At 39.9% G+C, this 24,953-nt stretch overlaps 1 protein-coding gene and 1 long non-coding RNA gene across 9 annotated transcripts in view; one reads left to right on the top strand and one right to left on the bottom strand.

Annotated features, from left to right (window-relative positions):
- Nucleotides 1-14,673, bottom strand: part of LOC108581082 — a 50,979-nt gene extending 36,306 nt beyond the window's left edge. Inside the window, exons 1-3 of one of the 2 annotated variants that reach the window (XR_004176967.1) lie at nt 13,979-14,673; nt 11,123-11,224; nt 8,494-8,685 (exon numbers count right to left, since the gene is read on the bottom strand). This is a non-coding gene — a long non-coding RNA (uncharacterized LOC108581082). The remainder of the gene's footprint in view (nt 1-8,493; nt 8,686-11,122; nt 11,225-13,978) is intronic. The other variant, XR_001892893.3, reaches the window with a different exon arrangement.
- SLC22A15 (solute carrier family 22 member 15) overlaps nt 13,630-24,953 on the top strand; it is an 86,703-nt gene continuing 75,379 nt past the window's right edge. For 3 of the 7 annotated variants that reach the window (XR_002515673.2, XR_002515672.2, XM_021922568.2), the window contains exon 1: nt 13,931-14,017. Coding sequence is in view for 5 of the 7 variants with exons in the window: in XM_021922568.2 (XP_021778260.1) it covers nt 13,931-14,017 (87 nt within the window). In the remaining 2 variants the exon portion in view is untranslated. Of the gene's footprint in view, nt 14,018-18,027; nt 21,082-22,303; nt 22,426-24,953 lie in introns of those variants that run through there. The other 4 variants (XM_031652230.1, XM_003892456.5, XM_021922565.2 and 1 more) reach the window with 4 other exon arrangements.

Genomic DNA, 24,953 nt, shown 5'->3' on the forward strand with positions numbered 1-24,953 from the left:
AATTGGTGTTCCTGAGGAAGAAGAAAATTCTAGAAGCTTGGAAAACATTTTGGGGGAATAATCGAGGAAAACTTCCCCCACCTTGCTAGAGACCTAGACAACCAAATACAAGAAGCACAAAGAACACCAGGGAAATTCGTCACAAAAAGCTCATTGCCTAGGCACATTGTCATCAGGTTATCTAAAGTTAAGACGAAGAAAAGAATCTTAAGAGCGGTGAAAGAAGCACCAGGTAACTTACAAAGGAAAATCTATCAGATTAACAGCAGATTTCTCAGCAGAAACCCTATAAGCTAGAAGGAATTGGGGCCCTATCTTCAGCCTCCTCAAACAAAACAATTATCAGCCAAGAATTTTGTATCCAGTGAAACTAAGCATCATATATGAAGGAAAGATACGGTCTTTTTCAGACAATTGGTGAGAGAATTTGATACTACCAAGCCACCACTACAAGAACTGCTAAAAGAAGCTCAAAATCTTTAAACAAATCCTGGAAACACATCAAAACAGAAACTCTTTAAAGCATAAATCACACAGGACCTATAAAACAAAAAAACAAGTTAAAAGGCAAAAACATCAAAAAATCCAAGGTACACAGGCAAAAAATAGCACAATGAATGCAATAGTAACTCACATCTCAATACTAACATTGAATGTAAATGGCCTAAATGCTCCATGTAAAAGATACAGAACCTCAGAATGGATAAGAACTCACCAGCCAACTACCTGCTGCCTTCAGGAGACTAAACTAACACATAAGGACTCATATTAACTTAAAGTAAAGAGCAGGGGGAAAGGCATTTCATGCAAATAGACACCAAATGTGAGTGGGGTAGCTATTCTTATATCTAACAAAACAAACTTTAAAGCAACAGCAGTTAAAAGAGACAAAGAGGGACATTATATAACAGTAAAAGGCCTTGTCCAAGAGGAAAATATCACAATCCTAAACATATATGTGCCTAACACTGGAGCTACCAAATTTATAAAACAATTACTAACAGACTTAAGAAATGAGATAGACAGCAACATAATAATAGTGTGGGACTTCAGTACTCCACTGACAGCACTTGACAGGTCATCAAGAAAGAAAATCAACAAAGAAACAATAGATTTAAATGACACCTTGGAACGAATGGACTTAATAGATATATACAGAACATTTCATCCAACAACCACAGAATACACATTCTATTCAACAACTCACGGAACTTTCTCCAGGATAGACCACACGATAGGCCACAAGAGTCTCAAAACATTTAAGAAAATTGAAATTATATCAAGCACTCTCTCAGACCACAGTGGAATAAAAAGGGAAATCAACTCCAAAAGGAACCTTCAAAACCACGCAAATACATAGAAATTAAATAACCTGCTTCTGAATGAGCATTGGGTCAAAAACAAAATCAACGTGGAAATTAAAAAATTCTTCAAACTGAATGACAGTAATGACACAACCTATCAAAACCTCTGGGATACAGCAAAGGCGGTGCTAAGAGGAAAGTTCATAACACCAAATGCCTATATCAAAAAGACTGAAAGAGCACTAACTGACATTCTAAGCTCACACCTCAAGGAACTAAAGAAATAAGAACAAACCAAACCCAAACCCAACAGCAGAAAAAAACAAAACAAAACAAAACAAAACAAACAACAAAAAAAAAACCATGATCAGACCAGAACTAAATGAAACTGAAACACAAAAAAAAATACAAAAGGTAAATGAAACAAAAAGCTGGCTCTTTGAAAAGATAAATAAAATTGAAAGACCGTTAGCAAGATTAACCAAGAAAAGAAGAAAATCCAAATAACCTCATTACGAAATGATGCAGGAGATATTATAACGGACACCACTGAAATACAAAAGATCATTCAAGGATACTATAAACACCTTCACACACATAAACTAGAAAACCTAGAAGAGATGGATAAATTCCTGGAAAAATATAACCCTCCTAGCTTAAATTAGGAAAAATTAGATACTCTGAACAGACCAATAATAAGCAGTGAGATTGATATGGTAATTAAAAAATTACTGTTTGTGACCAGCCTGACCAACATGGTGAAACCCCATCTCTACTAAAAATGCAAATTCAGCTGGGTGTGGTGGTGCATGCCTGTAATCCCAGCTACTTGGGAGGCTGAGGCAGGAGAATCGCTTGAACCCGGGAGATGGAGGTTGCAGTGAGCTGAGTTTGCACCATTGCACTCCAGCCTGGGCAACAAGAGCGAAACTGTCTCAAAAAAAAAAAAAAAAAAAAAAAGGTTACCAACACAAAGTGTCTGGGACCAGACGGATTCACAGCAGAATTCTAGCAGATATTCAAGGAAGAATCGGTACCAATCCTTTTGACACTATTCCACAAGACAGAGAAAGAACGAACCCTCCCTAATTCATTCTATGAAGCTTGTATTACCCTAATACCAAAACCAGAAAGGACAAAACTAAAAAAGAAAACTACAGACCAATATCCTTGATGAACATAGATGCTAAAATCCTTAACAAAATATCCATCCTGGCTAACACGGTGAAACCCCGTCTCTACTAAAAATACAAAAAATTAGCTGGGCGTGGTGGCGGGCGCCTGTAGTCCCAGCTACTCTGGAGCCTGAGACTGGGAAATGGCATGAACCCAGGAGGTGGAGTTTGCAATGAGCTGAGAGGATGCCACTGCACTCCTGGCCTGGGCGACAGAGCAAGACTCCAAAAACAAAACAAAACAAAACAAAACAAAAAACAAAAAACTAGCTAAGCAAATCCAACAACATATCAAAAAGATAATCCACCACAATCAAGTGGGTCTCATACCAGGGATGCGGTGATGGTTTAACATATGCAAGTCAATAAATGTGATACACAACATAAACAGAATTAAAAACAAAAATCACACTATCATCTCAATAGATGCAGAAAAAGCATTTAACAAAATCCAGCATCCCTTTATGATTAAAGCTCTTGGCAAAATTGGCATATGAGGGACATAATCTCAATGTAATAAAAGCCATCTACAACAAACCCACAGCCAACATAATACCGAATGGGGAAAAGTTGAAAGCATTCCCTCTGAGAACCGGAACAAGACAAGAATGCCCACTTTCACCACTCCTCTTCAACATAGTACTGGAAGTCCTAGCCAGAGCAGTCAGACAAGAGAAGGAAATAAAGGACATCCAAATCAGTAAAGAGGAAGTCAAACTGTCAGTGTTTGTTGACCATGTGATCATTTACCTCGAAAACCCTAAAGACTCCTCCAGAAAGCTCCTAGAAATGATAAAAGAATTCAGCAAAGTTTCTGGATACAAGATTAATGTACACAAATCAGTAGCTTTTCGATACAACAACAGCGACCAAGCAGAGAATCAAATCAAGAACTCAGCCCCTTTTCCAATAGCTGCCAAAAAATTAAAATATTTAGGAATATACCTAACGAAGGAGTCAAAAAATCTCTACAAGGAAAACTACAAAACACTGCTGAAAGAGATCATAGACGATACAACAACTGGAAACACATCCCATGCTCATGGATAAGTAGAATCAATATTGTGAAAATGACCATACTGCCAAAAGCAATCTACACATTCAGTGCAATCCCCATCAAAATACCACCATCATTCTTCACAAAATTAGAAAAAACAATTCTAAAATTCATATGGAACCAAAAAAGAGCCCGCATACCCAAAGCAAGTCTAAGCAAAAAGAATAAATCTGGAGGCATCACACCACCTGATTACAAACTATACTATAGGGCCATAGTCAACAAGACAGCATGGTACTGGTATAAAAATAGGTACATAGACCAATGGAACAGAAGAGAGAACCCAGAAATAAACCCAAATACTTACAGCAAACTGATCTCCAAGAAAGCAAACAAAAACATAAAGTGGGGAAAGGACACCCTTTTCAACAAATGGGGCTGGGATAATTGGCTAGCCACATGTAGGGGAATGAAACTGGATCCTCATCTCCCACGTTATACAAAAATCAACTCAAGATGGATTAAGGACTTAAATCTAATACCTGAAACTATAAAAATTCTAGAAGACAATACTGGAAAAACCCTTCTAGACAGTAGCTTAGGCAAGGATTTCATGACCAAGAATCCAAAAGCAAATGCAATAAAAACAAAGATAAATAGCTGAAACTTAATTAAACTAAGGATCTTTTGCACAGCAAAAGGAATAGTCAGCAGAGTAAACAGACAATCCACAAAGTGGGAGAAAATCTTCACAATCTGTACATCTGACAAAGGACTAATATCCAGAATCTACAATGAACTCAAACGAATCAGTAGGAAAAAGCAAACAATCCCATCAAAAAGTGGGCTAAGGACATGAATAGACAATTCTCAAAAGAAGATATACAAATGGCCAATAAACATGAAAAAATGCTCCCCAGCACTTTGGGAGGCTGAGGCGGGTGGATCATGAGGTCAGGAGATCGAGACCATCCTGGCTAACATGGTGAAACCCCATCTCTACTAAAAACACAAAAAAATTAGCTGAGTGTGTTGGTGGGCACCTGTAGTCCCAGCTACTACGGAGGCTGAGGCAGGAGAATGGGGTGAACCCGGGAGGCAGACCTTGCAGTGAGCTGAGATTATGCCACCGCACTCCAGTCTGGGCAACAGAGCAACAGAGCAAGACTCCGTCTCAAGAAAAAAAAGAAAAAAAGAAAAAAAAAATGTTCAACATCACTAATGATCAGGGAAATGCACATCAAGACCGCAATGTGATACCACCTTACTCTTGCAAGAATAGCCATAATCAAAAAATCAAAAAACAGTAGATGTTGGTGTAGGGAACACTTCTACATTGCTGTACATCCCCACCTACATATGGAAAACCAGTGTGGAGACTCCTTAAAGAGCTAAAAGTAGAACTACCATTTGATCCAGCAATACCACTACTGGGAATCTACCCAGTGGAAAAGGAGTCATTACATGAAAAAGATATTTGCACCCTCAGGTTTATAGCAGCACAATTGCAAAATCATGGAACCAGCGCAAATGCCCATCAATCAATGAGTGAATAAAGAAACTGTGGTGTATATATATATGATGTAATACTACTGAGCCATAAAAAGAAATGAATTAACTGCATTTGCAGCAACCTGGATGAGATTGGAGACTATTATTCTAAGTGAAGTAACTCAGGAATGGAAAACCAAACATCGTATGTTCTCACTGATATGTGGGAGCTAAGCTATGAGGACGCAAAGGCATAAAAATGATACAATGGACTCTGGGGACTTGGGGTAAAAGAGTGGGAGGGGGTCGAGGGATAGAAGACTACAAATGGGGTGCAATGTATACTGCTTGGGTGATGGGTGCACCAAAATCTCACAAAATACGACTAAAGAACTTACGTAACCAAATATCACCTGTACCCGAATAACTTATGGAAAAAAAAACCCAGAAATAAGAATAAATAAAAATGGAAAAAAATAAAAGCAATGTAAATTGCTGGTTTTAATTTAAAAAGCCCAGTTGGCTTTGAGATTTTTGATATAGGTCATTGTCATCCTTGTGCAATACTCAACAAATAGAAGTGGTTCTGGAAGTTCCAATGAGCATCTATATTTTAATCCTGGGAAACTGTGAGGCATTTGTCCCTGCATAGGCCAAGTTTTTCATCCATTCTACTGAATCACTCTATTTATTGACTCCATGAATATAGCAAATTCATCATGTCACTCAGTATTCCCTAGTTATATAACTCTCCCGTGTAAGAAATAGCATCGGTAACAGCAACAAAAACAGTAACAACACTGACGTTTTCATTACATATGGGCACTCAGAAACGAATCTGCTGAATTAAATGAATGCACTATTATCTAAGCTTAGTGCCTCTTGGAAAACATGTAAAATTGGACTCTTAGCAAGCAGTATCTAAATTCAAATATAATTAATGGTTAATTTTCCTTATATTTCATATCTCTCTACCTTAACCTCCTAAATTTTATACCTAACTCTATTTATACTCTTTTGTTTTATTGCTAAGGTTTGAGACCTGGAAATGGCCAATTTCTCCATATTAAATGTAGATCTATTTTAATATGTTTTTCACCCACTTAACAATCTTTTTGAATGACCATTGTTGGTTTGGAAGACCAGATGACGTTCACCTCACTGCTAACTCCACTTTCTTTTTGCTTCTCTTCCCTTTGTCTTTTGCTCTTTCTCCCCAGGCATCTACCCACAAAATCTCCTGACTCCCTAGTGATTTGTTTCTTCTCATCATATTTGCTATGTTTATATCAACTTAATGTTGACAGAGGTATGTGTACTTTAGCTATCTTTATTAAGGTATGGTGCTGTGACATTCTAACTGTAAAGTGTTATCTCAGCATGAAAGAAGGCTTATGAAGAGGGAGGAATGTTCTTCAGGTTTTTTTTTTTTAAAAAAGGCAGTGCATTTAGGCTGGGATAGAACACTGATTTCCAAGGATTTCTAACAATATGTGACATCTAGAAAGTCTATTATCTTACACACGAAATTTCAGTAGCCATCTGGGACACCAAATTACCAATGAAACAACAGACATGACACAGTAGTAAGGTGCACAGGTTTTGTAATTAAAAAAAAAGAACATGATCATGATTGATTATATTTGCTCCCAAGATTTATGTAACTGATCAAATTAAGTTAATCTTTTTTTCTCTCATGGATCAAACAGTATCTTTGATAGATGCTATATTGCAAACATTATTTTAATTTATTATTATTAAAAAAAAACCCCAGATGTTCATTCTTCTTCAGTGATACAAAAAAAAAAAAAAAAAAGATACAGATACTATAAAGTTATGGAAGAAAAAGATTTAAAAAGAAAAATGAGAAAAAATGGTTAGCTGGAGAAAATATGCTCTCAAAAATGGAACTCTTTGCTAAGAGGCACAGATGCAATACCTTGAACCTCAGGAGAGCTTTAATTAGTCCAGCTCTTCCTTGGGCGCATGCTCAGAAGCTTTGGTGCTGTCTGTAAATTAGGGCAAGGAAATCCAGCAGGGGCCTGGGTGGGTTAAGGGGGAAGGGCAGAATCTTAAAGGGGCAATGACCATTTAAAGGAGCAATGCCTGTCAGTCTCACTGTTCTTATTGTAGGCTCCTGAACCTGTCACCACAAACTAATCCACCTTCTGTGTTCCCTGTCTCAGTTAATAGCACCTCCACTCCCCAAGTATGGCTACAGTGACTAAACATGGGAGTTGTTCATGATTTCTCCCTTTTTTTGCACCTGCAAAATGTCAATTTTGCTGATTTTTACCTTAAATTTGACTTCACTTTTCCATTCCTGTTATCATTGTTCTGTTTTAAGCCCTCATTGGGTCCTGTTTGGGCCATTACAATAATGTCTTAACTGGTGTTATATGCATTTTCCACTGCTGTCAAATCATCTTTTAAAACTCACATCACTCCAAGTTAAAACACTTTAGTGGTTCCCATCACCTGTAGGAAAAAGTTCCAGCCCCTTCCTGGTCTCTGTCAATGCATCCGACATCATTTCAGACACTCCCCAGATTGTACTTTCTGTTCTCACAATCATCAATTACTTCTGGCATGTAGATCCCAATACAAGGTAAATAAACACTGAATATATAGAAGAGTTTTTGATGCACTTAAAATATATACTTTCAGGGAGTAAGATGAACTAATCTAACATCTAATTAACAATTTATTAATTGTATGTCATATAAAATATTAATTTATATATATTTTTCACTCAAACACATCATGGTGTCAAAAAAAAAATCCTCAAAAGTTAAAAACATGACTCTCTTACCAATATAGAATGAATCTATGTCAAAGCTTTTATTCCATTCAATAATTGATGAGGGAACCAGCAGGATAAGCTGGTTCTAAGAGCATTTGAAGAAATTATTATTTACACACAAAAAAGAATGCTAGAGTAGGATTGCTAGATTAGATACAAAACCCGTTAATGTCCTACAGGGTAATGAAATCATAGATTATCCTTCTTACTGAACATAATCACTTACATCTCTACCACATACTAAAAAAATCTATAAGTTGACAACTCACTGCACAGTGCCTGAGCTCTTATTAATATAGTAAATAGTAAAGTCAAATGCAGGAACATTCTCCTATAGAATTAAATAATCCTGGGGCCAACTGGTTAAACAATGCTCCATTACTACATTAAAAAACACACCCACGGCTGGGCACAGTGGCTCATGCCTGTAATCCCAGCACTTTGGGAGGCCGAGGCAGGTAGATCACCTGAGGTCAGGAGTTCGAGACCAGCCTGGTCAACATGGTCTCTACTAAAAATAAAAAATTAGCCAGGCATGGTGGTGGGTGCCTGTAATCCCAGCTACTTGGGAGGTTGAGGCATGAGAATTGCTTGAACCTGGGAGGCGGAGGTTGCAGTGAGCTGAGATCGCACCACTGCACTCCAGCCTGGGTGACAGAGTGAGGCTCCATCTCAAGAAAACAAACAAACAAACAAACAAATAAACAAAAAACCCACACCCACCTCTTCTTGCTTTGTTATTATTTCCAAGTTTAGGATAATTTTTCTTAACAATGAAAGTAAAACTTCACAGGAATCTTCTACGTCAGTGTTTTTGGCTTCATGATCGTCTCTTCTTGGGTCAACAAAGTTTTCCAGAACACGACATCTTTAGGTCCTTCTAAGTTTTCTCAGATACAGTAGTACCCTTGGAATCTTGTGTAGGTTTTTATCCAGTTTGAAAAGGAGAGAGATATATTAGATAATTACAAACACTGGAAAAGTGCATAGTTCTGTGGATGTTAAAAATGTAGGAATAACTATCAAAATAATAATAATCTGTAGCTCTTAAAAAGAGCAAAAGAGAGAGAGGCAGTATAAAAATAACTTTAACAATCTAACAGATGGCCAGAAAGGAAAAAGAAGATGATAAACAGAAAACAAAATAAGTTGGTAGAAAGAATTTCTGATATAACGCTCCCAATAAATATAAATGGATTTAACTCATCTATTAAAAGACAGAGATGGCCAGGTGCAGTGGCTCGTACTTGTAATCCCAGTGCTTTGGGAGGCCAAGGCAGGTGGATCATAAGGTCAGGAGATCAAGACCATCCTGGCCAACATGGTGAAACCCCGTCTTTATTAAAAACACAAAAATTAGCTGAGCGTGGTGGCATGTGCCTGTAATCCCAGCTACTCAGGAGGTTGAGGCAGGAGAATTGCTTGAACCAGGGAGTCGGAGGTTGCAGTAAGCCGAGATCATGCCACTGCACTTCAGCCTGGTGACAGAGTGACACTCCGTCTCAAAACAATAAATAAATAAAAAATAAAAATAAAAATAAAATAAAAGACAGACACTATCAAATTGGATGGAAAAAAGAGTCCTCCTTTCATAAACATGCTGCCATGGTCTGAATGTTAGTGTCTGTCTTAGTCTGTTTGTGCTACTCTGACCGAGTATCACTGACTTGGTAATTTACAAAGAAAATAAATTTATTTATCACAGTTCTAGAGGCTGGGAAGCCTAAGACTAAGGTGCTAGCAGGTTTTTTGTCTGGTGGGGGCTGCACTGTCCAAAGAGGAGGAATATTATATCCTCACATGGCAGAAGGTGGAAGGGCAAACGGGACAAATTCCCTTGTCATGCCATTTTATACAGGCACCTAATCCCATTTATGAGGGCAGAACCCTCATGAGTAATTTACTTCCCAAAGGCCACACTTCCCAATACTGTTGCATTGGAAACATCTGAATTCTGGAGAGGAACATATTCAAACGATAGCATTCTGCCCCTGCCGCCTCACCCAAATGTATGTCGCATAAAAATATTTCATGTCAATAGCCCCCAAAATCTGAACTCATTCCAGCACCAACTTTATAAAGTATAAAGTTAAGAGATATGGGAACCAATGCATGGTTCATCCTGAGACAAATTCCTCCCCAGCTGTAAACCTTTGAAATCAAACAAGTTATGTGCTTCCAAAACACAATAGTGTACAGGCATAGGATAGACACTGCTATTCCAAAAGGGAGAAATAAGAAAGAAGAAAGGGGTAACAGGTCCTCAGTAAGTCTAAAACCCAACAGGACAACCCTGCCTGGTTGCTTTTCTAGGAGCAGTTCCCACTTCAGTTCTCACTGGTGAGGGTCACTACACACCTCCCAATACTCTTGCATTGAGAGCATCTGAATTTTGGCGGGGAAACATTCAAATGACAGCAGTGTCCTCCTAAATTACTGTTGGAACCTAATACCAAATGTGATAGTATTAAGAGGTAGGGTCCTTGAGAAGTGATTAAATCATGAGGGCTCCATCCTCATGAATGGGATTAGTGCCCTCATAAAAGACTCCGGAGAGCTCTCTTGTCCTCCTGCTGTAAGGATGTGACAAGAAGGTGACATCTTTGAAGCAGAGAGCAGTCCTTCATTAGATACCAAATCTACTGGTGCCTTGATTTTAGACTGCCCAGCCTCCAGAAATGTGAGCAATAAATTTCTATTGTTTATGAATTACCCAATCTAAGGTATTTTGTTATAGGAGCCAAAATAGGCTAAGACACATGCCTTAAGCAGTGAGAAACTTAAAGGATGAACGTAAAAAGATGATATAAGAATAAAAAGATTACAAGGAAAATACAAACAATAGAAAAGGTGATGCAACAATATTGATATGAGACAAAATAAAAAAGGCCAAAAGCACTAAAAAGAGCTATTTCATCATGATAAAAAAAGATTCAATTAGTACCTTTATGAGCACGCAGAGACAGAGAACTTCATACACTCAAAAATGATATTAATTGTGGAAAATTTTGATATATTTATTAAAAATTGATATATTCAGCAGAGAAAAATTAAGTAATAATATAACTACTTGAATAAAATTAGATCAACAAGTTTGATTAATAGAGAACCTTGCACACAACAAGTGGAGAATATACGTTATTTTCAACACGTGTGAAACATTTAAAAAAAAAAAAAAGGGCCAGGGCTGGGCATGGTGAGTTACACCTGTAATCCCAGCACCCTGAGAGGCTGAGGTGGGTAGATCACTTGAGGTCAGGAGTTTGAGATCAACTTGGGCAATATGGCAAAAACCCATCTCTACAAAAAGTAAAAATTAGCCTTGGTGGTGTGTGCCTATAGTTCTATCTACCTGGGAGGCTGAGGTGGAAGGATCATCTGAGCAGGGGAGGTTAAGGCTTCAGTGAGATGTGATCAAGTCACTGCACTCCAGCCTGGGCAACAGAGAAAGACACTGTCAAAAAAAAAAAAAAGAAAGAAAAAAGAAAAATCACATACTAGATCACACGAAAATTACAACAATTTCCAAGATTTAATATAATCTCTGTCTACAAAGCATATAAATTACAAACAACACTAAAAAGATGGTAAAAAAAAAAAAATAGCAACCTTTAATTGGAAACAAAAAATGCACTAAAAATAGCTCATTGGTTAAAGAGGAAATTACAATGTCATGAAATATTTAAAAGTAAAGACAAAAGTACCACATGACAAAACTTGTCGGATGGAGCAAAATCCTATAGAAAGGTAAGTACAGCCTTAAATATAATTATTTTATTTATTTATTTATTTTTGAGATGGAGTCTTACTCTGTTGCCCAGGCTGGAGTGCAATGGCACAATCTCGGCTCACTGCAACCTCCGCCTCCCAGGTTCAAGCGATTCTCCTGCCTCAGTCTCCTAAGTAGCTGGGACTATAGGCCTGTGCCACCACGTCCCGCTAATTTTTGTATTTTTAATAGAGATGGAGTTTCACCATGTTTGCCAGGCTGGACTTGAACTCCTAACCTCAGGTGATCCACCTGTCTTGGCCTCCCAAAGTGGTAGGATTACAGGCTTGAGCCACTGCACCCAGCCCCATATAATTATTCTTAAAAAAAGAAACATTAGAAGCAAAGAAGCTACACTTTCAAGTCATGTGGCTAGTGAAAGAATTACAGAGTAACAAAAGTAAAAAAAAAAAAAGGAAAGAATTCATATAATCTATGAAACAAAAAAGAAATAAAAAAATTCACAAAACTAATTCTTTAAAAAAATAATACAGTAGACAAACCTCTGGCAAGACTGGTAAGATTGGAACAATAAAGATGAACACTATTCAGAATGAAAAATGGGACCTAAACACAGTTAGACCCTTATTTTTAAAAACTCCAAGAGAACAATGTGAACAAGTTTATTCCAAAAACAATTTCTAAACTAGATAAAAAAGAATAATTTCTAGAAAAAAAGCGGTTCAAGAAGCAATGCAAAGCCATACAAATATATCTAGTTATACACATCTATCTTGACCCATATCTATACATCTGTAATAAACAGGCTCCCCCTGCAAAACAAGCTAAGTCTAGATGATTGCTGGAGAGTTTTACCAAACACTCACACTCATGTTATGAAAGCGCTATAAAATCTTACTGCCAAATCCAGACATGAGCATCAGGAAGAAAAGAAAATTATAGGCCTACTTCGCTAGTCACAGATGTAAAGTCCCTAGACAAAACACTAGCAAATTAAATTTGGCAATAAATAGCAATATCATGAGCAAGTATTAATAGGATTTATTCCAGTAAAGTTGAATACCAAAAAAACTATTACCATAATGTACCCGATTATCAGATTCAAGAAGAAAAACAATAGGATCATGTCAATAAATGCAAAAAGCACTTGTCAAACTTCAGGATTTATTAACAATGAAGATTCGTAGGAAACAGCCAAAGAAGGAAACTTTTTAACTATTAGTAGTACCTACACAGAAAACGTTTCCTTGAGAAAAAAATCTTAGAGTTTATAGTTTACAGTTTCCAACCCACTGATAAATTCAGTTACAGTGAGCATTCATTTAATTGCTAAAATAAGAAAGCAGTTGACCAGTAAAGCCTAGCTACCAATACGCTGCAACAGACATCACAATTAACGGAAATTTTTGGAAGCATAAGAAGGATGCTGGCAGGTCAAGGACATTAGTTGGTCGCCATTTCTATTCAATGTGAAACTAGGAGTCATGGTCTAGACAATGGAATACTATGCAGCTGTTAAAAAAGACAACACATAATAAACAAAAAAGAAAATGAGGTTAGGGAGTGTGGGCATGAGGGGACTAACGCGTCCCCCATGAGGGGACACCAGCGTCCCTTGGCCCTGCCACCCTTTTTTTTTTTTTTTAACTTCCACCTGACAAACTGCCATTTATCCTTTAAGTACCTTGGCAGGCATCACCTGCTGCCCCACAGATTAATCCTTCGTCTTTTGCACTTCCTTTGTACCTCGTGCGTACTTCTATAAGCAAATGTATCCGGCGGTTTTACAAGAATTTGCTTACCTACCAGTGTACTTAACCCATGGCTAGCACAGAGTAGGACTGGAAAGAAATGCTGCACAGACAGCACTTTTCCCTGAAGGCTCTAGGGTTCCCCGAGCCCCTGCATTAAACTGGTTTGGGCAAAAGGACAGGCATAGCTGAGAGCCGCAAGGCCGCCGGCCAGCTGCGGGGTCCCCTGTAGGCAGAGCCCTGAGTCACACGCGGACGCGGTCCGGGCGTTTCTTCTCAGGCCCTCAGCCCGGCCCACTTCCTCTTTCCTCACTTTAGAGGGAATACAGCGATCCCTCTCAAAACAAAACACACACCAAAACACCATTTTTTTTTTTTTAAACAGGAAGTCCAGAGGCCCGGGTCCAGGGCATCCAGCCCCGGATCTCGAACGCCCTTCTCGCCCCTCGCCCCGCGTCGCCCGGCTCCGCTCCCCGCCCCGCGTCCACCGCTGGAGCCTGACAGCCCCGCCACCCGCGCAGGCGCCCCGCCCCGGCCCGCCCCGGCCCCGCCGCCCGCGCTCCCATCCCCGCCCCGGCGGGTCAGAGCCGGTGCCGGGCGCCCAGGGGTTGCCGCGCCGGGCGGGAGGGCCGCGCCTGAGCGGGCGGCGGGGTGGCGGGGTTCCTGCGCGCGGCCCGCCATGGAGGTGGAGGAGGCGTTCCAGGCGGTGGGGGAGATGGGCATCTACCAGATGTACTTGTGCTTCCTGCTGGCCGTGCTGCTGCAGGTAAGTCCCCGCGGCCCCGCAGCCGCACTTCCCTCTTCAGGGCCGCCCGGCCCAGGGCTAGGCGTCCGCTCCCGGACCGCCGGGGCCGAAGCCGAGGCTCTGCAAACACCGAGGTGTGGCGAGCTTCGGGGTGGGGCAGGGGCGAGGCGCCGCGCGGTGGCCTGGGCCCGGCCCGCAGCGTCAAGGTCGCCGGCCGGCCTCAGAGTCTCTTGGGTTCAGCCGGGCCCTCCACCCTGCCGCCTTGAGTGCTGGAAGGAGCGTGTTGGGGGAGGTTCCTCAGCTGCTATGCTGGTTAAAGAGGGATGCAAAATTGTGTTACCTGCCCTACGCTGTTGCCTGTAACATGCTGCAAATATGAAGGGAATTGTTACCCTACCTGTGGCACTGTCACCTTGGAATCTAGGACACAGTCTTGATAACCTGCAGACAAAAGGTTGTGTCTAGGATCGCCTCCCTCTGCGCTGGGTATCCTCTTCCTCTTTTCCTGGGCTTGAGGGGACTTACTCTTCCAGGGGCTTTCAAAGCCTAGAATTTATTTCCCTCTGATTTAAGTTCTGCTGGCTCGTTCGGCCCTGCGCCAGCCTTGGGCTGAGACTCCTGTAAGCCGAATAGTGCCATCTACCATGTGTGGTTATCAAATGGAATCACTTCTTCATTATAAAGAATTCTGAGAACCTGCTTGTACACCCCAGCCTGAAAATATCGATTCCATATGCGAAAGGTCACTACAGATTAACTGCGCCAGGCAAAGGTTAGTCCTTCACCAACTTAAATGGCTCATTTGACATTAGTCCGCTTCTCTCAATATGCCAAAGGCATTTCACTCACAAATCCTTTCTTAGTATTTGCTGTGAGCCAGCCATTTTACTCTTTCCTTCAGTCAACACGTTTAATACGGGCTAGGATGTGCTGAACATAGGGATGCCATGGTGGACAAATCATTCACTGCCTTCCGGAGCTTGCATTCCAGTGGCTGCGGGTGGGGCAGGCAGACAGTTAAGTAATTTAGTTAACATGTGATGATAGTTATTCTGCAGGAAGTGCAGAGTGGTCATGGAGATAGCCACCAGTCCACAAGTTGCTTAAAGCTTGCATATGGCAGTGGTTCAACAGGAAGATGGGGGAAGGAAGGGGTTGACTTCTTGATTAAAATGTTTGGAAGTTCAGTTGATTTCATCATCAGCCAGAAACGAACGGTTCAAATGATGGAGTCAGTTCTTTGTCTAGCAGAACAGTTCCCAGCTGACGAATATGCAGTATTCTGAAGTTCTTTTGAGCTCGTTGTTCTAGCTTTAAACAAGCTTTCCCCAGGGAGAAAAAACGTTCAAGCTAGATAAGAGTATTTAATACAGAGAAAGTAGAATTGCAACCATGATGCCTGATCTTTATTTATAACTTTCTTTGAGAAAACCCATTTTCTGTTCCGGCCATGAATTCCAGGAACCTACTTCCTTTCTTGAACAATCCCAGTTCCCCAATTCTCTATCCCTACCCTTCACTTCCTGTTATCATTTTCTTATTTGCCTAGCCAAGTATCCACTAACTTGGAGTAAGTTTGTCTTCAGTGGAGTGAGGTTCTAAAAAGGCCAGTGTTCTGGGTTTAGGACATGTTAAGTTTCTTTGACTTATTTATGGTTGACGCAGTTAGAGTTTGCTATCAAAAAGTTCCAAACCCATGTCCATGACCGTTCACTAGACCTTGGCTGATTTATGTTCAGTATTTGCTGTACAAGGACCAGGTCTCAGAGTGTTGGGGATGAGTGACTGGTTGTTTATCTTGTAGCTGTGGGTGGGGAGATGCCCTGTAGCTGTGCCTATACCGGTGGAGGAGATGCCAGCCTAGGCAAAAGTGAATCCTTCACATGCTACATGTTTTTAAGGACTCAGTTACCCCATTGAGATACACGATCCAGGTGGTTGTAGAGCCACCCAGGGCTATCCTGGGTATGAGAGTGGATATCCCTAAAGACCTCTCTACCAGGTCTGTTGTTGGAGATGTTTTGGGTTAGGGCAGCTGGTCTGTGGGGTAGGAGTACTGTGGAGTCCCATTGCTCAGTTGTATCACAGGTGATTTCATCATTCTTGGGGGTGAGATTTTGCTTCCCCCAGCAGAGTAAGAAGCCCTTTTTACACAGTTACCTTAAATGAAAGGGGGTTTGTCTGCTTTTAAAATCAAAGGAGTTTTTGTACCATTGCCCAAGCAAGGGGCAGACCAACAACACAGCAAGAAGACCAGAGAGAGGGAGCCTCTGCTCCAGTGGGAGCCTTCTCCCTATCTGCTATTTGGTAATGATTAACGCCAGTTGAGAGGCACAAAACCAGAAGGACAGAGGTGGAAACTTTACAGGCCTTTTAACATTTTCCTTCTTCTGGGACCATTATTATTATTTTTAAAAATGATTTTCCGTTTACTCCAAACACATCCATGTTCAAACTAGGAGGACAAAACCACATAGCAATGCCAATTCTAAAGGGTTTTTGGTTAACTGTTTTCTTGAATTATTGGTACCATCATGTACATCATTAAAAGTTACCTCACTATCCAGTTTCCTTTGGCTAGGAGACTTGCCTTCATACTCCTCGCAAACACAACTTTTGGAATCTCAATAGCATTCAACTAGGAGATAACTAAAGAACAGATGCCGATTTTGCAGATTTTTCCTCAGCATAAGATGCAAATGCCCTGAAAATGGTGATATGTGGTATTAATGTACGTAAACAAAAAGTGAAGGGAAAAAGATTGCCTATGTAAAAATGGTTGATTAATGAATAAGCAATAAGCTTTACAGTTAGAAACATTCTTACCATCAAAATGTACTTGCTGTTCCTAGGATCAGAGCTAGCCGTGATATTTAAATAGGAATAATTCTATTTAGTGTATTACTGTTTCTCTTCTGATGGTCATTCCGAGTTGCTGCCATCATCACTATTTTGTGTTTGTGTATGTGTTTGCTTGTTGTCTAGGCTCTCTGGAGGAGGAAGGTTGAAATACAATTCATTGTTTCTTGATTTCTTTAGACGTGAAATGAAAATGGACCTTACTTCTTTGTTCTAAGCCAGAGGCTCCTGCTTTGTCATTTTCCTCAAACTCATGAATCATACATTGTAGTATAATTTGTGCAGAATTTAAAACCCCCATTTACTATCAGGAACATGTAATCTATAACAAGCATTTGCCAGCAACATTGTGATACTGTGCTATGAATCTCATGTTAGATTCTGGTGTTCAAGAATGCATTATTTTTATATAAACTCTTAATAATCTTATTTTTTAGATCCTGGAATGACCAGTACATTAACATTATCCATGCAATAAATAGCTTTTCACGGCATTTTAGAAAGTGGAATGATTGCAGAAGAGGAAACTGTAATGGTTAACACACGAAAAGATGTTTTAAGTTCAGTGGTCATCTGGGACAGGCATATTAAAATGGCTGTGAAATGCCATTTCACACTTACCATATTAGCAAACATTAAACAATCTAACAGTACGAGTGTGATGAAATGAGAAATAGAAACTATACCCCATTTAGAGAACAAGTTGGCACCATCTAGTAGAATTAAAACCTAGCATTGAACTCGTAGGTACATATCCTACATCGTCCCTTGAGCATGTGCATAGGGAGATATGTGTAAGATGTTTACTGCAACACTGTCTATTGTAACAAAAGTTAGAACCACCTGACTTTCAAAACAGGACTGGATAAGATGTGGTATAAATCTAATAGAATACAACATCTGAAATAAATGAACTAGATCTGTATACGACTGTATGGAGGAATTTCTAAAACACAATGTTAAGTGAAAAAAAGCAGAACAGTACATACCATGTGACACATATTCTTAATACAAATTTTAAAAACACACAAACCAATACTATATTTGTTTCATAAATATATATAAACAGTGTAGAAATATAAGAACACAGAGTAGAAAGATCCACACCCAATTCATGAGATTGGTTGCCTCTTGGGAAGGAAGGGAAGGGGTGGGCTTAGGGGAGGGTACAAAGGAGACTGCATCTGTTATCATTTGTTGATTGTGATAGTAGTTTCATGAATCTTGGTTTTTGCTTTTCCATATTAAATATTTTTAAGTGAAAAGATGGTAAAGGGAAGAAGATATGCATATCTAGGAGAGAATACTATAGTTTGCTGTATGAGAATAACGGTTCATTCTTTTTTTAAAATCAATATTCCTTTGATCAATTATGGCTGTGAATTGTGGTCCTTTAAGCACAGGAGGGTGGGGTAGAGTGAGTTTTATTCAGCCTGTTTTGTTAAACTTCGTGTAGAATGCTATCACAACTTATCTCCCCTGTCTGCTTATACGTGGCACCATGTCCCTCCCTCCACGAGAAATTCTTAGGTTTGGTGAGATATGACTGAGATCATAGCTGGTTCTTCTAACCTCCCTGGCATAAGCAAGTGATGAAGTTCACACCGTAAGCATTAGTGAAGCCCTTGTTCAGTTATAAAGACCAGCTGTCATCCCCAGGGTGTTCTCACCATCACTGAGGTTTCAGCCATGGTGAGAACCTATGGTCTTAGTAAGACCCTCTCATGACTCCAAAACATGTGGCCATTTACCAGGGCTCTCTGCCAGTTTGAGCAAGTTTTATGCTGCTCCTACTGTCAAATTTTATTTCTATCAGCCCTCACACAGTGGCCAGGAGGTTGGGTCTCCTGAGGGTTTATGGTGATCTGGGAACTTATGACTTTCACCAGTTTAGGTGGGTTGGGCAAAGAGACACACACAGTAGTTTGGTCAAAGAAACCAAAGCCACACTGGCCCCCACACCCTCAGGAAAACTGTTGTTGTCCATAGACAGACACTGCCCCCTAGTGTAAAGCAGATAAACTTGCTGATCTGTCAGAGATTTTCATCCAGGGAGGTTGTAGAGATACAGGAGGCCTCCAAAAGGGTTAAGGAGCTCCTTTGGGCCTGGATGTCTCAAGAATTAGGACATTCCATGGGAAGCAACTAGCCTGATGCCTCTGCAGCACCCAACCCCCCTGCCGAATGCTTTCCAAGGCCATCCATGGCTGTTTGACTTGTGCCTTGACAGTGAAGGTATTATTTCCCAAGATAGCACAAAAAAAGTCATTAAAGTCACGAAGACGGGCAATGTGAATATGGCAGAAAAAACACTAGGCTTGAATGCTGTGCTACTCTGCTGCAAGATGGCATTATTAGGCAATTGTTATTAGGCGAATGACCCCTCAGTCTCTACTGTGCGCTTGGAAATGACTGGATCACGAAAGTTTAATTTGTTTTGCAAGTTTAGGATTTCTCAGAGTTTCCCAATGCCCGGCAATTAATTGGCCTTGTGGCAGTGTTGACCCTAGGTTTCAGAATACTGGCTTAGTTCATCACCACAGGTAGAAGTTGCCTTAGAAGAAAAAGACTCCCAAATCCGAAGATGCTCACAGCTCAGGACTCTCCTCTCTGACTTCTTTGACCAAACACTCATAGGAACTGATATCTGCCTTCATCGGACACAATACAGTACTCAACAAATGGCATATGGTGATTGTAGAATAAAGAGAAAATATAGAAATTAATACAAATCACTAGTGATTCTACCACCCTAAAGTAAAGCATGCTCACATTTTGGTGTATAGCCTTCCAGACTCTTTATTATATAAATACTGTATATCCATCTTTTTTGCAGAAATGTGTATTGTAAGTGGATTTTTGTCTCTCAGCAATGTTGTGAATGCCTTGTTATGCACATAAAGGAATAGCTACGTATTTTTTAGTGGCCGTAACATGGTATTTCAATATATGGCCATACTGTAATTTGCTATTCCGTTCTCTTGTGTTGCATATGTTATGCTTCCTCTTTTTCAAGTTCACAAACCCACACAGCCCATGGTATTAGTTCTTTCTTCTGTTCTGACCTTTACTTCTTGCCAGGTGATTGTTTATCCCTCTTCTCAAGACCAGACTTCTCCTGACTCCATTCGTCTAGTTCTACCTAGATACTTTTTGTCCCAACTTCATGGATAAAATAGAGGTTAGTTGGTGTAAATTTTCTAAACATCGTTTCCTTTTACTTCAAAATTTTTTTTCATCCTCACCTATCTTAAATACCTTCTCTGTTAGGGAACATGTCCAAGAGGAAGACATGTTTCTGCCCTCTTTCTAGGGATATCTTTTCACTTTTATTTTTGATTCTGTGTAATCCATCAGTTATTTCTAATCCTCTCTTTCTGCATTCTCTGCAGAATACCCTGCATGGTAGATATATGGAAATTGTATTAAATACCATTAACTATTAATAAAGTGAGAGAGTTATGCCCTTCTCAAGCCTTCTTTAGTCCTGTTTATCTAAGGAGAAAGTCTCATTTGCTGTTAGCACTTCTAAAAACATTTCCATATATTTCTGTTTTAACAAAGGGAATGAGCTAGAATGAAAGAATTAGAGGAGCTTCAAACATTATCTAGTTGGAACTTAACATTATTCTGTTTTATTATATTTATTCATTTTCTTTTAAAACTTCTTTTAAAATTATGAGACATTTCTGATGGAAAAATACAGAGTAATAGCACAAACACACATGTACTTACTTCCAGATTTAATAAATGCAGATATTTTGCCATATTTTGTTTAATGTTGTGTCAGTCATAGTTCTATTGGAGAAGCAGGATCCCTAGGATGGAGATGTGTGTGTGTGTGCATGTGTGTGTATGTGTGTTTATGTAGGGTTATATATGTATAATCGATGCATCATTCATTATGGAGATTTGACTGTATACTGTTGCGGGAGCTGGTACAGCAGTCTCTGTAAGGCTGTTGTCTTTGTGTGTGATGTTGGAGCTTGAAGTCTGCAGGGCAGGCGGTCAAGAAAGGAAGATATGATCTGGAGCCCATCAGAAGTGACTGGAATCTGTGTCATTCTCCCTGCCTCCAACCTTGATGAAGTGGCTGCCTTTCCTCATAGAATTAAACATGTACCTGGGCAAGGAGTCAGAGCAGCTGAAGGAGGATCCACGGGAAGGTGGAGCGGTTGCAGCTTCGTGACTGTGCCACGCCAATGAGGTGGACGAGCACATAAGTGGTAAGCTGTGTGAGGCACGAAGGCACCTGCCCCAGCCTGGGCATAAAATGCAAAAACAGCTGCTCCTTCACTTTCACCCCTCTCCTAAATCTAGCCTGAAAATATCTCCTGTGGCCCACCTTAAATAAAAACATACTAGCTAACACTTGACGTTCTAACATTGTGCATATTTTTGTAGTTTCACCTGCCAAGTGATGTCTGTATTGATATGAAATTCTATTTTATGTTAATTTACTGAAATTAAAACATTTGAATTGATTTTAAAGATGACTATTGAGTAAATAGTAGCAGACAGAAAATGGGCATGTGAAAACTTGCAAGGGGTACTCAGATGACTGAAGTTAGGGAAAAGCTGAGCTAGCCATATAATTCTTCCCAGTTATGTAAAGATATATTCTTTACTTTCCTGACTCTGATCAGGCTATTGCTTTTACCAAATAATTTCTTTTCCTGACTTCTGTTTTCATTAACTCCTTAGCAGCCTTTACTACCTGCTCAAGTATCACATTAACAACCTTTTCCTGATTCTCCTAGGTGGAATTCACATCTCCATTCTTTGTGCTCTCATGAACTTCATTTCCACTATGGCTAATACAGCATTCCTCACAGTCCGCCTTGCATTCATAGCTTTGGATATACAGTCATGCACCACATAACGATGTTTCTGTCAATGACAGCATATGCAACACTGGGCCCATAAGAGCATAATGGAGCTGAAAAATTCCTATCGCCTAGTATTTCCTATGCTATGTTTTTAACTGTTATTTTAGAGTGTACTCCTCCTACCTATAAAAAAAAAAAAAGTTAACTGTAAACCAGCCTCAGGCAGATTCTTCGGGAGACAGTCCAGAAGAAGGCATGGTGTGATAGGAGATGAGGCACCATGAGGGTTCCATGTCTTCAGATGTTGTTTTCCTGAAGACCTTCCACTGGGACAAGATGTGGAGGTAGAGACAGTGGTATTGATCCTGACTCTGTGTAGGTCTAGGCTAATGTGTGTGTGTCTTAGGTTTTAACAAATAAGTTCAAAAAATTTTAAAAAAATAGAAATAAGCTTATAGAATAAGGATATAAAGAAAAAATATTTTTGTACAGCTATATAATGTGTTTGTGTTTTTAGCTGTGTTACTACAAGAGTCAAAAGTTAAAAAAATTTTAAGTTTAAAATGTAGAAAAGCTACAGTAAGTTTAATTATTATTGAAGAAATAATTTAAAAAATAAATTTAGCCCAATTGTACATTGTTTATAAAGTCTACAGTAGTGTCCTAGGCCTTCACATCCATTCACTCCTCATTTCACTGATTCACACAGGGCAGCTTCCAGTCCTGCAGGCTCCATTCATGGTAAGTGTCCCATACAGGTATACCATTTAAAAAATCTTTAACTGTGTATTTTCTATGTTGGGTATGTTTAGAAATACAAATATTCACCACTGTGTTGTAGTTGCCAACAATATTCCGTACAGTAACATGCCTTACAGATTTGTAGCCTAGGAGGAATAGGCTATGCCATATAGCCTAGGTGTGTGGGAGGTTATAGATAGGTTTGGGTAAGTGCACTCTGACATTTGCACAATGATGGACTTGCCTAACGACACATTTCTCAGAACGTATCCCAGTTGTTGAGTGATGTATTGACACATGACTGTTTGTTGTCCTCACTTGAATGTATGTGCCTTGAAGGAAAGGACTGCTTTTTATCCATTTTACCATCTGAGGTGTATAACATACTGTGTTGCAAAGTTTTGGTGCTTGTTACAAGTTTGTTTTTTAAAAATTAAACCATTGAAGAAGAAGGGATGGTTAGCTGGTGGTATTACCATTTTACTTGAAAAAGAGAGAGAAGGCTGGGCGCGATGGCTCACGCCTATAATCCCAGCACTTTGGGAGGCTGAGGCAGGTGGATCACGAGGTCAGGAGTTCAAGACCAGTCTGGCCAAGATGGTGAAACCCTGTCTCTACTAAAAACACAAAAATTAGCTGGCTGTGGTGATGGGCGTCTGTAATCCCAACTGCTTGGTAGGCTGAGGCAGAGAATTGCTTGAACTTGGGAGGCAGAGGTTGTAGTGAGCCAAGATTGCACCACTGTACTCCAGTCTGGGTGATAGAGTGAGACTCCATCTAAAAAAAAAAAAAAAAGAGAGAGAGAGAGAGAGAAACAGATGCAGATTAAATAATTTGTCCAGAATTTTTTTTAATTTATTTTTAAATCGAGGTGGAGTCTTACTATGTTGCCCAGGGTGGTCTTGAACTCCTAGACTCAAGTGATCCTCCTGCCTTGGCTCTCTAAAATGCTGGGATTATAGGCATGAGCCACTGCACCTGGCCTAGTCTTAATTAGTGATTGGAACAAAAATTAGGTAACAGAGTTACTAGTTGTTTTTCATCTCTTTTTTTTTTTTTTGTTATACCATTATGCAAGGAGTTAGTTAAAAAATGTATTTGATAGACTATATATATTTGTTATATATATGAGATAGACTTTTATGTATATAGCAGTGTGTTGGGTTCTTTAGAGGGAAATAGCAGTATAAGTTAGAGTTTCTTTCCTTCAGGAGATGACACATCATTGAAAGTTAGAGTTGAACTATATCTACACATTATATAATGATACAAAGCAGTATTTCCCCAGTAAATAGTACAGCCAACTAATGCTTTAGAAATTAAGAGAGGAGACGGTGTAGTCTAGAGTGATTTGTTGAAGCCGTCAGAGAGATATCTGAACTTGAGCTGAACTTTGAAGCTTGGATTTAGGGAGAAATGGGAAGGTCATTTCAGGTAGAAAAACATAAAATTGGAATAAGTGTGGAAGAGGGAATAACTTATGCCCTTGCTACACAGAGTGTGGTTGTTGGTTGTTGCAGCTTGTTGGAAATGCAGACTCTTAGCCCCACACAGACTTAGGGAGTCACATTAAATTTAGGAAGCACTATTGTATACTATTTGTACAGTGCTGTGCCATTCACTGTTGACTATGGAAGAATCCCACTTGACACTGAAGATAGGTGAATTCGATATTAATGACTTGGATAAAGATGTACCATTAGTGTCTGGTCTTAACTGGAAGAAAACGAAACTTAGAGAGGTTTGGATTTGCTCAAGGTTTAATTAGAGCTGGGATTCAGACTCGGGATAACAGATTCTACTGCCTTCACACCACACAATGAATAAGTCATGTTGGGGGAATTGAATAGGCTGGTAGAGGAAGCTTGAATGCAGATTAGTTAGCACCTGGACCATGTGGTGGAGGATCTGGAATGCTAGAAAACTTATTATTTATCCATTAATATGTTTTGACTGGAAGAGTTTCAGGAGGAGTTTCAGGGAGATTGATCTGGTGTCATAATGTAGACAGATTAAAATGGGGAAAAAACAGTATTTAGAGGCACCAGTTACTCCGGGTGTGTTAGTGTGTCTCAAATTTTACACACAAAAAATAGCTAGTATTAGTAAGTCAGCCAACAAATATTGATTGAATACCCACTCTGTGCTGGACAATGGGCATATAATCCTGTCTTCATGATTATGGTCTGGCTTATGTAATGCTTTGGATTGAGTTGGTTAGGTAACTGAGTACTAAATGCATTAAAAAAAACTAAAGGTGGCCGGGCGCGGTGGCTCAAGCCTGTAATCCCAGCACTTTGGGAGGCCGAGATGGGCGGATCACGAGGTCAGGAGATCGAGACCATCCTGGCTAACACGGTGAAACCCCGTCTCTACTAAAAAAATACAAAAAAAAAAATTAGCCGGGCGAGGTGGCGGGCGCCTGTAGTCCCAGCTACTCGGGAGGCTGAGGCAGGAGAATGGCGTAAACCTGGTAGGCGGAGATCCGGCCACTGCACTCCAGCCTCAGCGACAGAGTGAGACTCTGT

Source organism: Papio anubis, chromosome 1 (genome assembly GCF_008728515.1).
Source record: "Papio anubis isolate 15944 chromosome 1, Panubis1.0, whole genome shotgun sequence".
NCBI classification, from domain to species: Eukaryota; Metazoa; Chordata; class Mammalia; order Primates; family Cercopithecidae; genus Papio; species Papio anubis.